The sequence below is a fragment of the Cynoglossus semilaevis genome, chromosome 12, assembly GCF_000523025.1.
Source record: "Cynoglossus semilaevis isolate Cse_v1.0 chromosome 12, Cse_v1.0, whole genome shotgun sequence".
Lineage (NCBI taxonomy): Eukaryota > Metazoa > Chordata > Actinopteri > Pleuronectiformes > Cynoglossidae > Cynoglossus > Cynoglossus semilaevis.
In genome coordinates, this window is record NC_024318.1 from 4,608,409 (window position 1) to 4,621,532 (window position 13,124).

Consider the following 13,124-nt stretch of genomic DNA (forward strand, 5'->3'; position numbering starts at 1 on the left):
CTTTACATATATATCACTGATCAGATACATTTTCATCACTAATGGTTTTTTTTATTGTTTTCCTAGTCCCTCTTTATTAAAAATCTTTTTTTTTGTAAGGGAACGGTACATTTTTGAAGTCTATTAAGGTGGAACTCAGTCCCAAAGAGTCAGAGTTCAGACACATTTATTGATCTAAACAGGACATTAAAAATATATTTTTTATCAAGCTGTTATGGGGCGACCGCCTCCACTGCACTGCAGAGGATGTTTAGTGTTGGCTTCTGATTTGTCCCCAGTGATTTGACAGGAATCCTTGGACAGGAGCAAAGACAGCGACTCGTATATTTGGTCATTTCATCTGAGGAACTGCAGCAAATGTTTTACTGCAGCACAGCCTTGTTATGGTGGTCAAACTAACACCACCTCTGTCTGTCTGCCCCGGACTCCCCTACCCCCACAACCCACCCACCGCCCCATGCTACTCTTAACCAAAAGCTTTTGCAAATCCTTTGAGAGAAGGGTAAAAGTCTTCAGCCAGCCCTGCAAATGGCCCTGTGAAATAAAAGCCTTCCAGACGCCGGCTGCAGATAACAGGGTGGCAGAAATCCCCGCAGATTCAAAAAGGAGCAGAGATGTTTTCACAGAAATGGTTTTGCACCTTAACCCCTCGGTTCTGTTCTGTTCTGATGGGTGGCTGTGCAGTCAAGGACACTTGTAAACAAGGGTGTCGAAAACAGAGTTGAAACTCAGCTCCTGTGTCTGCGGGACCTTCAGGCCGGACTGTTACACTAACTTCCTTTGACCTTCCAGGACCTCTGTGTATCCATATCTAAAACCTATTGTTCAGTTGAAAACTTTAGGGTATAACCGTAGATAATATACCACCCACGTCTGTAGGAAAATGTAGAAAATAATGCCAGAATGACTTTAAATAATGGATAAGGGCTAAGGTCAAAGGTCATGCACATTCAGCGGCAGCTCCCACCGTTGGCCTTGGCACAGGTTTTCCCTGACTCATTTTGTTAAAGTATTTTTATGAAATATTTGCCATCGTTGACGTAGAGAGATGCCAACTCATCAAGCGCCCCCTCTAGGAGTTTTAAGATATTGCAAGTAGATGCAGAAAAACAAATACATTTTATTTATCTTTTCCTGTCTCTTTGAAGGGAAATAACACTGTTATTTATAATATATTTTATTGTTGTTGCTGTTTGACAGGGAGGGGCACGACTACAGTCCCATCTATCTAAGTTTTAGCAGGTGGTTGGGACTAAAACCACCCTTTATCCAGTGAATTGACAAATTGTTTTGGTTTTTGGTTTCAATTTTCTAGATTTGTTTTTAAAACTACAGGGGGTTTTATGGGGTATGTATGTATGTGTATATATATATATATATATATATATATTTCTTGTCTAAACAAAACTTTGGCAGCCGATGATCTCCTCCTCCTCCTCTTTTCCTCCTGGGCTCCAGTGCAGACGTGTCTTAACCTGCACAGAAATAATTGGAGTGAGATTTTCTCACCTGCTTCATTTGTTTGTTAATGAGTTTGGTGAATTCAGTCTGTCGGTTCGTTCTGACCCGAACTCTTTCATGGATCACTGAGGTTGACGTTTCTCTGAAATATTTGTTTGTCTCTAATATTTGAAGAAGAAAAAAAGATCTTGTAGAAACAGGTTTCCAGTGAAAGAACAGCTCATCAGCTCTTTGTCACCGAGTCTGATCTTTTCTCATTTTCTCACTGACAAGATCAGGGTTTTCACTCCTTTAATCAAATACAGGATAAAAACAGACTTCCAGCAGAAGTGTGTTTGAATAAATATTTTTATCAGTCAGACACCCGTCTCAAGATTCAAGAATTTTATTTCATTTATTAGGGCTGTGTATTGGCAAGAACCTGGCGATACGATACGTATCCATGATACGATATACTGCGATATTATAGGTTTATGTTTATGTTTGTAACATAAACAATTGGTTTCTAGAAAAAGAGGTTTCTAGACTGGAGGATATAAATCCTCCACGGTTCTCGTCCAATCACATCTTTTCTCACCGGTGTTATCTCACCATCACAGTGACTCCTCTCTAGATTCTCTCCTCACCCCATCTCACCCCTCGTCTGGCCTGAATTAACACCTCTCTCCTGACACCAGGTTGCCTTGGAGGCAGTTATGAGTGTGTAATTGTGGGTTTGTTTCACACCACCCCTGTGTGGCGCTAGAGCTCCAAAACAGTGGAAATATTAAAAATCCGTGCTTGCTGTAAATATATGAAAACTTTAATTTTAAAAATTAGAATCTTTTGTCAGTGTTTTTAGATGTTAACGGTGGTGGAGTTCATGATCTTTGGAACGAGGCCCGAAAAGAAAAAAAGAAAAATCACACAAACTATACCAGGGTTCAAGAGTCGGTTACAAAAATCCTATAAATAAAGCACTGTCAGAGAAGAGAAGTTTTCACGCTTGTATCAAATGTCATGTCTGTGAGTCTTGATAGAATTGTTGCTTTTCCCAGTCTTCGTCTCTGAGAGAGTTCTCCCACTGCACTGATCCCAGAACTTCTTTTTTTGTTGCCATTTTTTGGCTTGGAGTCAAAGTTTATTTCTAGACTTCTCCAAACAAAAACAGGCTCGCAGCTAATCAGCTTTTATGTTGAACAAAGCAATGACAGTGTCAGTGTCTTCTGTTTAGTCGCGGCACGACACAAAAGTTTTTTTTGTGCGGCTCCGGTTCACTGGCCTCAGTTCAGCACCGACTGAAGGGGCAGATCGCTTATTCATGGCTCCAAATGAAAATCACTTACCTCTCTCTTAAGTTGTGTTCTGGGGCTTGGATGTCAATGTGAAGGAAACATTAGGTGATTAATTATTTGGAGCTAATGGCCTCGGGATTTACGAAAAGCTTTTATGGAAAACAGCTGCTGTGTTTTGCTCACCTGAAATCACTAATGTAAGATAATGACGGCATGTTTAATTCAGGTGCTTTTAAACAGCGTCCGATTTTCTGCCGCTTTATCTTTGCGAGTCGATGGCAAGTTAGAGATTCAGAGTCGTTTGAGGATCAGACGTCTGACCTTGATTTGGTCCAGTTGTAACTTTGTTGTAAAGTTTGACTCCTCGGCCCCTTTTTTTAACTCTACATTTATATAAATATATATGACGAGTTCATCTAGGGCAGTATATCCCAATATATCGTACCGTTGCCCCTGTATCGTGATACGTATCGACCCCTAATCTTATCTTGCTTCACTGCTGAGTCAGGGACATCGGAACACAAGGAAAAAATTAATTGTTGATGATGTTCAAATACAGAGTGTTTTTTAATCTCTTTTGAATATCTGAGGCATCATTTTGACTTTTTTATTTGATTCTTACGTTCAGGTTTAAATCCCACCCAGTATGTTGTGTGTTCTCGACTACTTTTTAACACAAACATCAGCTTCTCCCGTGGATGACAGCTGTGTTATGGTGATTAAACCAGTTCTTGGAGTTTGTGACATTTTTGGCCTGGTCCTGCTCCTAGTCTTATAGTGTAGCTATAGAATATCAATACCGGTTTGGGCTGGATAATTAGTTCTTTCTCTGGTAATTATCCCGCCTAATTACATCCATCAGCTGCACAATAAAAATTCAATTGCAAATATCATCAAAGATCCAAAGCATAAATTTCCCCCAGGTGCAAGTGTTTAGTTAATCTTGCCCAAGGGCATCCTGCAGGGAAGGGAAGTAATTCATCTCCTGCTGATGGGATTCTCAGGAAGTGGATTTTGTATCTTGATGAAATGGCAACGGCTTAAAAAAAAAAAAATCCCAAACATGCAGATTTACAGAATATAAATTCTTCTTGTCATTTGTTTTTTTTTCCTGGTCAGAGATTAAATCTGTTTCTTCTGAAAGAGAATTTAACAACTGACAAACAAAAATAAGAAAAAAGTGAAAGTTGTTTAATGAAATGCTGCAGATAAAGTTTGGAAAGAATCGGATTGCAGAGGCGGACGAGTTGGTCAGGTCTCAGTGAATGACACTTAAAGTTGTTTTGTTGATTTGACTTTGATTCCAGCGCTGTGGTAAAATGGACTGGATCTGAGCCAAGGTCACGTCCACCGCACTGTCCAAATTTAAAAAACTGCACCAAAACTTTCACCCCGACGTTTCCTTCAGCCTTGCTGCTGCTGCGGCTGCTGTGAGTTCTCAACATTTACAGGATGTTGAACAAGTCACTGTAAATATCATTATTATTATCACTGAATCGGAAACTTTGGAGAAAAAAAAAACAAAACTTCTTGATGTAAAAATTTGAAGTCAGTCTGTTTAGGTCCTGTGTGATTTTCTAAACGTTGTTAACCTCAACAAGATGGTCAGTAAAGGTTCTGAAAGTGTTTAACATTTCAGTTTTGTCACGTGAATTTTTTATGTAACAGAAAACCACATGATTCAGGTTCACATTTTATGAAGATTTTGTGATGTCCCATATTGTCCGAAACACTAACGATTCCTACAGATGTTAGATTATTCTGCTAATATTGTGCCGATATTATCGGACATTCCTTTGGACGTTCTGCTAACATTTTATTTTACGCCAGTGACCGCGCTAACGTGACCTTAAAGATCACTACAAGAACCGTACACAGGTCCTGAAAGAATGACATCACCAAGTGTCCTGATTCCCAGCAGGACTCCTGGTCATCCTGTCCCGGTCCAGTAGCAGTCCTTGCTCCTAGAGCCCGTCAGCTTTAGGTCCTATCACTCAGTAACGTGGCCGCCGATGACTCTGCAAGTGAGGACGTTTGCTTGGCCGTAATTACAGCCAATGGTGGTGAGGAGACGAAGTTGTGCACACGCTGAGAGGAGTGAGCAGCCTCAGCACCGGGGCAGATGGGACTTCTGATTGGTTTTTAATGTAACACACGCCACATCCGCAGAGAGTAGAAGCAGAAGACCTAGATCGGCACCCCCGCTGACATCACTGCCGGTGTCTTATATAGACTGTGAAAGTGGGCCATTTGGAAGATTCTCTGTTTAACTTGGGCTTTTCTTTGTCTTTTTGTTGTCCTCATGACAACATGTCTTGTTATTTTCTCTGCCTCACTCCTAAAACCAGTCGAACTATATTTGCCATGTGTGACGGCTGAGCGCTGTCCAAGGTCCTGATCGGAAAAGGACGCTGTATAGGCGCTAATTTGAGAGGGCTGTTGCTTGGCGCTGTCCATGGTGCTGTTCCCTAGTGACGCCCGTACGTGTGGATTGTCGTGAAAATTAAAGCTCAAACAACATCATTGTCATATTGTACGTTTGAAATTGCCCCTGAAATTAACCTCAAAGTAAAGTTTATATAATCACGTATCATTATTACTGCCTTCGATGGTGGAAACTTTTTTTTTTTAAATTCATTTTTCAACTTTTTTATTGTCGGACTGCAAATTCAATTCATTTTGCTCTCTGTGTGTGCCTGTGTGTGTCTGTGTGTGTGTGTGTGTGTTATCAGTGACAGAGGATTTGTCCCTATTTGCTCAGTGCTAAGGTCAAAACTGGCTGCTTAGCAACCAAAGGCTTGAAGCTTCTGGAGTGCACGCCTTTCACGGCGCCTCAGTTTTTACTTATTATTTGAAGAGAGTAGACAATGAAAAGGTTTTGGTGGCTGTCACTTCTTCTATGTCCCTACTGTGTCAGGGTCTCACATTGAAGTCAGGGAGGGCGTAATGAGGTCTGTCATGAAAGATTCACAATAGTCCCCGTGGACCCGGGCCTGCTGCCGTTGCTGTGGAAACACCTTCAGACCACTTAATCTGCTCCATCAGGACAGACCACGGAATACCAAGTTGCCGACTGTTCACAGTCGACTTCAGAGCGGTACAGTGTGCACAAGCACCACGTTCTAATGGATTAGTCGAGAGTGCCTTAAACCTTACTTTGAATCCTTGTGTAATAATAGGAATAATACTCACTGGTCATTTCAGTGTCTTTCAAACCAGGCTGCGGTTGATTAATATTTAACATTTTATCCTCGTGTCTGTGAGATTAAAGATCATACAGATGTTGAGTCTGCCTTCAGGGAAATGGAATTAGATTTTTTTCTTTTCATATTTCTTTCAATTTTCTCTTTCTGCAGGTCATCTTTTCTTTTCTTTCCTATGAAATTATTTACACTGACATCCTCACCCCACTAGAAATTCCACTCATTCTGCCTTTTGCTGTAGACGGTGGCTTTGGTTCTGAGCTGAAAAAAATCAAAGGAATGTGTGTTTGTCCAGCTCTAGCTCGTCGTAGATTTGTTCTGATTTGACCTTGAAAATCCAGGACTGTGTGTGTGTGCATTTGTGTGAACCAAATTGAAAAACTGTGGGGAAGTATTATAAAAAAAAATAATAATTTTTTAAGAGAAGTCTGTCGTATAATTCCACTTTAGAGATAAACTCTCCATCAGAAGGTTACACGCTGGGTTACAAGAAATTATAGTTTTGAACTAATGGCTTCATTTAACGAGCTAATCTGGCACGTCAAAGATTTATTGTCGAAAATTATTAGTAATTAGCGCCGTTACAGTGACTGACAGAGGAGCAGCACGGCGGAGCCAAAAGCCACTGGAGTGAACGACAAAAGAAAGTGTCAACACGACTGTTTGACTCCACCTTAAAATGGTGCCTCCTTAAAAGGATTGCCGTGACCTGCTGCTCCTGACAAACTCTCCTTCATCTGATCCACTCTGACTGTAAAGATTCCATCAGCGTCACCGCTCCACGCTCAGCAAACAGGCTTTGACCTGCTTATATGTTCCATCAGAAATAACTCTCAGGTCAAATGAGTCACTTGGATTTGAATCTCTGACTCTGTAGCTTTTAGTGTCACTTGGATTTGAATCTCTGACTCTGAGGCTTTTAGTTCGAAGCACTAGATATATTTATATATATAAAAGAAATTTGAATTATTACTAGTGTAAAAATGTATTTTCCACCACCTGTGACGGCGTACATCCTTTTACTACAACAGTTAAATATAATCACAGTGTTGTTGCACATCATTTTCAGTAGTCAGTCTGAAAAAAGGACTGAGAAAAATAATGACAAACGTGTTGTTTATCCCGTTGCAGTGTTAGTTATTTCTTTGCAAATTTAACAAATGAACAAAGTTAATTTTACACCATTTGAAAACATCTGATTCAAACCGTCCACAGTTGTTTCCCGTGTCAACTTCACACACCGTCTCAGCAAATATTTATTTACTCAGCGCTGTTTCATTGTGTAGTTCAGAGAACACTGCAACTAACACCACAGTTTTTGCTGGTTCATTTTGCTTTTTAGTATATTAGTATATGAGTTAGTGAAAAATAATATCTGTTCTTGTAATTCTTATAGTTCCTATAATATCTGTTTGGCAGTTTGTTGTGCAGCTGCACGTGCTGCTTCAGGCTCAGGGCTCAGTGAGGGAACAGTCTCCTCCTCTAGCTAATCTGACCCCCGCTGAACGGGGTAGAAACCTCATCCTTCCACTTACCTGAAAATCCCCACATTCTCTACCCCTTAAAGCCTGCAGTAAAACTTTAGAGGTACCAAACCTTGCTTTTTTATTTCCAAATTTAAAAGTGTATTCTCATCATCTGCCCTCGTTCTTCAAACCCCTGTTTCAGGGAGAGAACTTCTGCAGATATTCTCCGGCGTCCTGTGTAAAAACATTAGTCTGGGATTCTTCCCCTCGGTGAGATTACAGATCTCACTGTCGTCTGACTCTGACAGTCAAATATTCCTCCTCAGTCGGATCTCACCGTTACGTCGCCCACACTGAATCAAAGGTAGAAAATGCAGAGAGGCAGAATTACTCTGCCAAGGTTTTCCACTAACGTCTCGGTGGATTTCTGAGCAGCAGTGTGACTAATGTGAAGCAAATAGGAAAATCCTTGCTTAGTTAAAGTGAAGTAGGACTTTGAGCAGATTAGTTAACGGCTGTGAAAACTGAGAACAGGTCTGAGAGACCGAGGATTGTGTATTCTAAAGCTGCAGTTTTAAAAATATCTTTTTAAAAGAATGTTGTCGTTTTTTTCTTTTAAAGATTCATCCAGCGATGGATCAAACAGCTGCTGAAACCTGGAGGACACGAGGAATAAAAAACATACTCTTAAAGTTTAAGCTGCTCTATGATCCTGTATGAAGTGTTAAAAAATCTGTGAAATCACCGTGCAGCGTAAGAAGAGCTAACGAATAGGGATTTAACGATGCATCGTGAATCGGTTAAAATTAGCTACAAATGCATAACCATTCGCTTTGATTTGAAATAAAAAAATTAAACGCGCATCAAGGCTTAAGGAGTAAAGTCACTGGTCATACCATGACACTACACACGTTTGTACAATAGGTGGCGGTACACACCTAAAATATTAGTTGTTAAACGCTATGAAACCAGAACATTAAAAATCGAGCTAAACTCATATCATGAACATAAAATCGTGAATCATCGTGTCGTTACATTCCATCACAGTGATGATGATTTAAATTCACGGTCTTTACCAGAATGTGGCCGATACGTATTTCACATAACTTTCTAAATAAATCTCTACGAGGTTTTGAAAAAAAAACAAAAAACTTTTTGGAACAGACTGAAGGACGAAAAGGAAAACATTGACACTGAACAAACTCAGTTCCATCCAAGGTTCCACCATCCAACAACACAGGATGAATTCTTCCAGAACCTTGAGCTGATTTTTCTCTGAGCTGGACAGTCGAGAATCAGACCTTCACATGGTCTGCAGATGTGTCCCATGGTTTATCTCTGTAATATTATCATAAAGTCTCTCGCTCTGATTTCACACAAAGGAAAAAAAAGTCAACTTTTTTTTGTTGTAAAGTCTTTTTCCTGTAAACTTTGAAGGTTTAATAATGAAGGATTGATCTCCTGGCCTCGTCTCGGTGTCAGGACGAGGCTGGTATCAGTATAACACAGTGGCGTTCTTCAGGTTCTGATCTTTACATTGACTCTTTAACAACGGTCCAGGTGAAAAGGCCGCTGTCTGTTCTGAAAGTCAGACAACAGTTCTCCAGAGCGGAGTCTGTTCTAACAGCGGCTCATTATCATAATCTTAATAAATGGCACCGCACGCCCTTTGATGGACGGCGTTGGGTCGTTTTATTCAGTCATAAAGTTCACATTAACCCATTAAAGCCTGACTCCAGACTAACGATTTCTGCTTCTACAGTGACTACAGTTCGGCAGTGAGACGATGGTTCTGCAGCCCGTGTCTACGTCGATAGTTCGTTTTAATAGTAAACTCATCCCGTACCATCTGTTACAGGATGATTTTATTTTATTTACCTGCTCATCATAAGTAGCGAGTCAGTTATATTTGCTTTTAAAATATATAATTAGCATTTATAAAATAAAAAAAAAATACTGCTCACGGCATTTTTTTTAAAATATATAATTAGCATTTATAAAAAAAAAAAAATTACTGCTCACGGCTTTTTTTTTTTGGTCAGAAATGATCCTGTGATTTGTTTTTGGTCTAAATTTGGACCCGATTTTTCATCTTAACCTTCTCCTGCCGCAGCTCTGTGCGTGTGCTAACAGTGGATTAGCCTAGCGCTGGTTTCAACCACTGTGTTATTTTCCTCCATTAGAAGCAAACTGTAGTAAAGAACGTGGGTCTCGTCGAGTGGCGGCAGCTGTGACATTTCAATCCATCAAACCTACAACACGTCCAACGTTTATGTTCAAGTGAAAACGCTGTTATTTTGAAGTAATGAATGTCGTGATATTTCCGCTGCGTCGTTGACACATCGATTGCTACATTGTGAGTCAACTTTAAACTATAATGATACATTTCTTGTTGTTTTCATACTCTTCATATTATAGAGTCAAACTCTTTGCTGATGATGGTCTTTACTGTCTGCTCCGGTCCTGTGTGTGTTTTCATGGTCTTCCCTCCGCTCTCAGGTTTTCACCCGGGTCAGAATAAACACACAGCCATTCTGTGCTTATGGGTAAACAACTGGGCTGCTCCTTTCCTTTGCTTTCCTTTTCCTTTCATGTTTAGCAGCAGTGACTGGAGGAGTGGACCTCATTGAATTCCTAAATTGTTCTAAATTGCTTCTCTGTCTTTTTCTCCCTCTCTCTTTTCATCACTTCAGGCCGTGGAAACCAATCTGGCGTCCAAGGACAGCCACTGGGTCTACGCCAACGAGGTGAGTCCAGACACAAACACGCGTCACCTGAGTGAATACCAACCTTTCTGTCAACTTTAACCCCCCTCCCCTACCCTCCCCGTCACATGGTCTTCTCAGCTGCCAGGCTGCGTGTGTGTGTGTGTGTATGTGTGTTCCCATCCAATCACATTAGCAGCACAGCATCTTTTTATGTATTCATCCTCGCTGCCAGAGGGACTGCACCTCTATTAGGTGTTGTGTAATTGTCCTGTCTTTAGCTGCTGATGTGTCCCCCACCACTCACCCCTCACCCCTCGGCCCTCGGCCCTCGGCCCTGGCGCTCCGTGTGTCTGACATTGACCTAAATGGTCTCCTAAAGTGGCTGCAACATCACAAAACTCAGGATGCACTCTGTGAATACAGAGGAGCGCAGCCCGTCTCCGGCCTCGGTGCCTCCGTGCTGCATTTCAATTGACTCAAAGTGATTTGGAGACTGGATTGGTCCAAAACTAAAAGCACAGGCTGAGAGATAATAGATAAAACGCTGCTCCCTCTTGATTTATCTTAAATATGAACGCTGCTGTAGCTAATGGCGTTCTCTCTCTCTCCAACACACACACACACACACACACATCAATGCCCATGTTTTGTAATGAAAAATCACTTCTCCACTTACAAGAACATCTAAACTTGTGTTCCTCAAACAAAGCATGACAACATATTGATCCACGGCCCACAGAGGATGATAAACGGGTATGTGTGTTTCCCAGGTGATGTTTAGGGATGTGGTTAAAAAAAAAAGAAAAACAGACTTTGCTTCTGTTTGGGCCAAATTAGCCTTTGGTTCAAACGTTGTAAACATGCGTTGGCCACAGGGAGCGTTAGACTGGAGAGATAATAAAAAACCCATTTCAGGGGAAAGTTGATAAAAAATACTTAAAGTGCAATAAAAAAACAAAAACACACAAGCCTGTAATTTGAAAATACACTTCAACCTTTATTTGTTTTGCCAAAGCACAAAAACAAGTATTTACACACAGCGTTAAAATCTTTTAACCAAATCAACAGGGTTAGAAACAAAGATGAGTTGTTTTTTTCTCTCTATTTTTTATATTTTAAGAAATTATTGTAACATCTGTTAACTGATAATTCTTTTTCTATATATGTTTCAATGTGGACGAAATGTTAACGTAGACTTTTTTTTAGCAATAAAATCTTTATATATTTGTTTATTTCTACATATTTATGTGTATATATAAATACATATATTTAAAAAATTACTAAATAAATTTTACCAAATAAATAAAATAAACAAACAGACACTAATGATGAAGCCCTAGCTGTATTTCTTTTTTAAATTTTTTATCACATTTTACGATCACAGTGAGTCATGTCATGCAGCAGTGTAAAAAGTTTAAAGTTGATTTAGGTCCAAACCTGGCAGCAGGCCAGACCCGCTCTACATCTTTCATCCTAAAAAAAAAAAGTGAGAAGAGGTTTTATGTAATAAAGTCAGGAAACCAGGTCCAAACTGAAGTGAAGTGGCTGCAGCTCTGTCACTTAAAAACTGCCGCCGGAGCCAAAAACAATGTCATAAAACTGTCATAAACAAGTGATCCACCACACGGTGACCAGGAACCTTGAGCTGAGCAGCGGAAACTTTTCCCTCCCCAAACTTTTCCTTACGTTGTATATTTTAGTTTTATATTCTGTGGCATTAAAAACAAGGGAGTGTTTGTTTGAGTGGCTCGACGATCGCACGCCTTCAGGCCATGAGAGGTACTACACTACGCAAAATAAAAAAATATATATAAATAAAAATACATTTTTATTTAAGACAAAATAGCAGATTTGACCTGCAGATTGTGCAGCAGGTCTGAGTCCTAGTCCATGTCAAGGAGACATGTCTCTTCTGCACCGGAGGGGTATCTGTGGGGCATCATAGACTCAGATGGATCATGGACCCAGAGAGGATTTGTTTTGGTTCAGGTTTTTTTTTTCATCATCTGGAGGGTGGTGACAACCTCAGAATGCCTGGTGGATAAGGAGGTCGGGGGGGGGGGGGAGGGGGGGTACTGACTGACAGGAGTGAGGGCGGGGGCAGTGGTGATAGAGAAGTGATCTGTGCTGCTGATGCTTCTCCAAACACACAGAGATTTTATGGAGAAAAAGAATAAGGCGTTAATTAACGTTCTATGATAATAATAATATAATAAAGCTTTTTTTCCTGTGGTGTCGTTAAAAATAGTCCAGTTAATTAGAACAGAGACTGTCGTCAAGGCCGTCTGTGGAGCCGTGACCCCTGACGAACAGACCAGTTCAAACTGGATCGTCTTCTTTTTTTATTAGTGGCTTTGTAATTAATTAATCACATTTTTTATCCAAGTTTTTTTTTCTATTTAAAGAACTGTTGACTGAACCAGCTGAAGTTAGTGAACTTTTTTTCATCAGTCGACCACAGTCACAGCTGTAATTGTAACAACAGTCGACGTTTGAAGACTGTTGTTTGGTTCTGTGTTATAGTTTGAGTTTCCTCAGAATCATTTCCTGTTTCAGTTCTCTGAACGTTCTCCCACCTGAGATCTTGATCACTTGTCAGACATAATGTTCCAACCCCTGAACGGTGACCACGGGAGACCACCACTGTCACGCTCATAAATCAGCAGGACTGCAGACAGATGGCGCTCCTCACTAACCGCCTCATCTGCATTTTACACTCTGTCAATTAGAACCATCACGTTTTGGTTTGTCTTGGTTTTTTTTATATACATACAAATAATTCATTGTCACATTAATGTAACTTCCATCAGTGACTGTCGAACAGCTGCACGTTTGAACTTTGTTACTGTAAGTTCTGAAACACTGGTCTGATGGTAACGAAGTTTGATTGTGATTAAAAACTAATGGTGAAACATCAGACATGAATTCATTCCCAATAAAGACTTAAACATCGTTTAATGACGGAGATGAAATGGTCACTCCTCTAATGACATCATGTCCACCGTTTATTCA

General features: G+C 40.3%; 1 protein-coding gene across 5 annotated transcripts in view; it reads left to right on the forward strand.

Annotated features, from left to right (window-relative positions):
- Nucleotides 1-13,124, forward strand: part of grid1a (glutamate receptor, ionotropic, delta 1a) — a 165,260-nt gene that overhangs the window by 122,952 nt on the left and 29,184 nt on the right. For all 5 annotated transcript variants that reach the window (XM_008321593.3, XM_017037306.2, XM_017037302.2 and 2 more), the window contains one exon: nucleotides 10,098-10,151. In XM_008321593.3, the coding sequence (XP_008319815.1) occupies nucleotides 10,098-10,151 (54 nt within the window). The remainder of the gene's footprint in view (nucleotides 1-10,097; nucleotides 10,152-13,124) is intronic.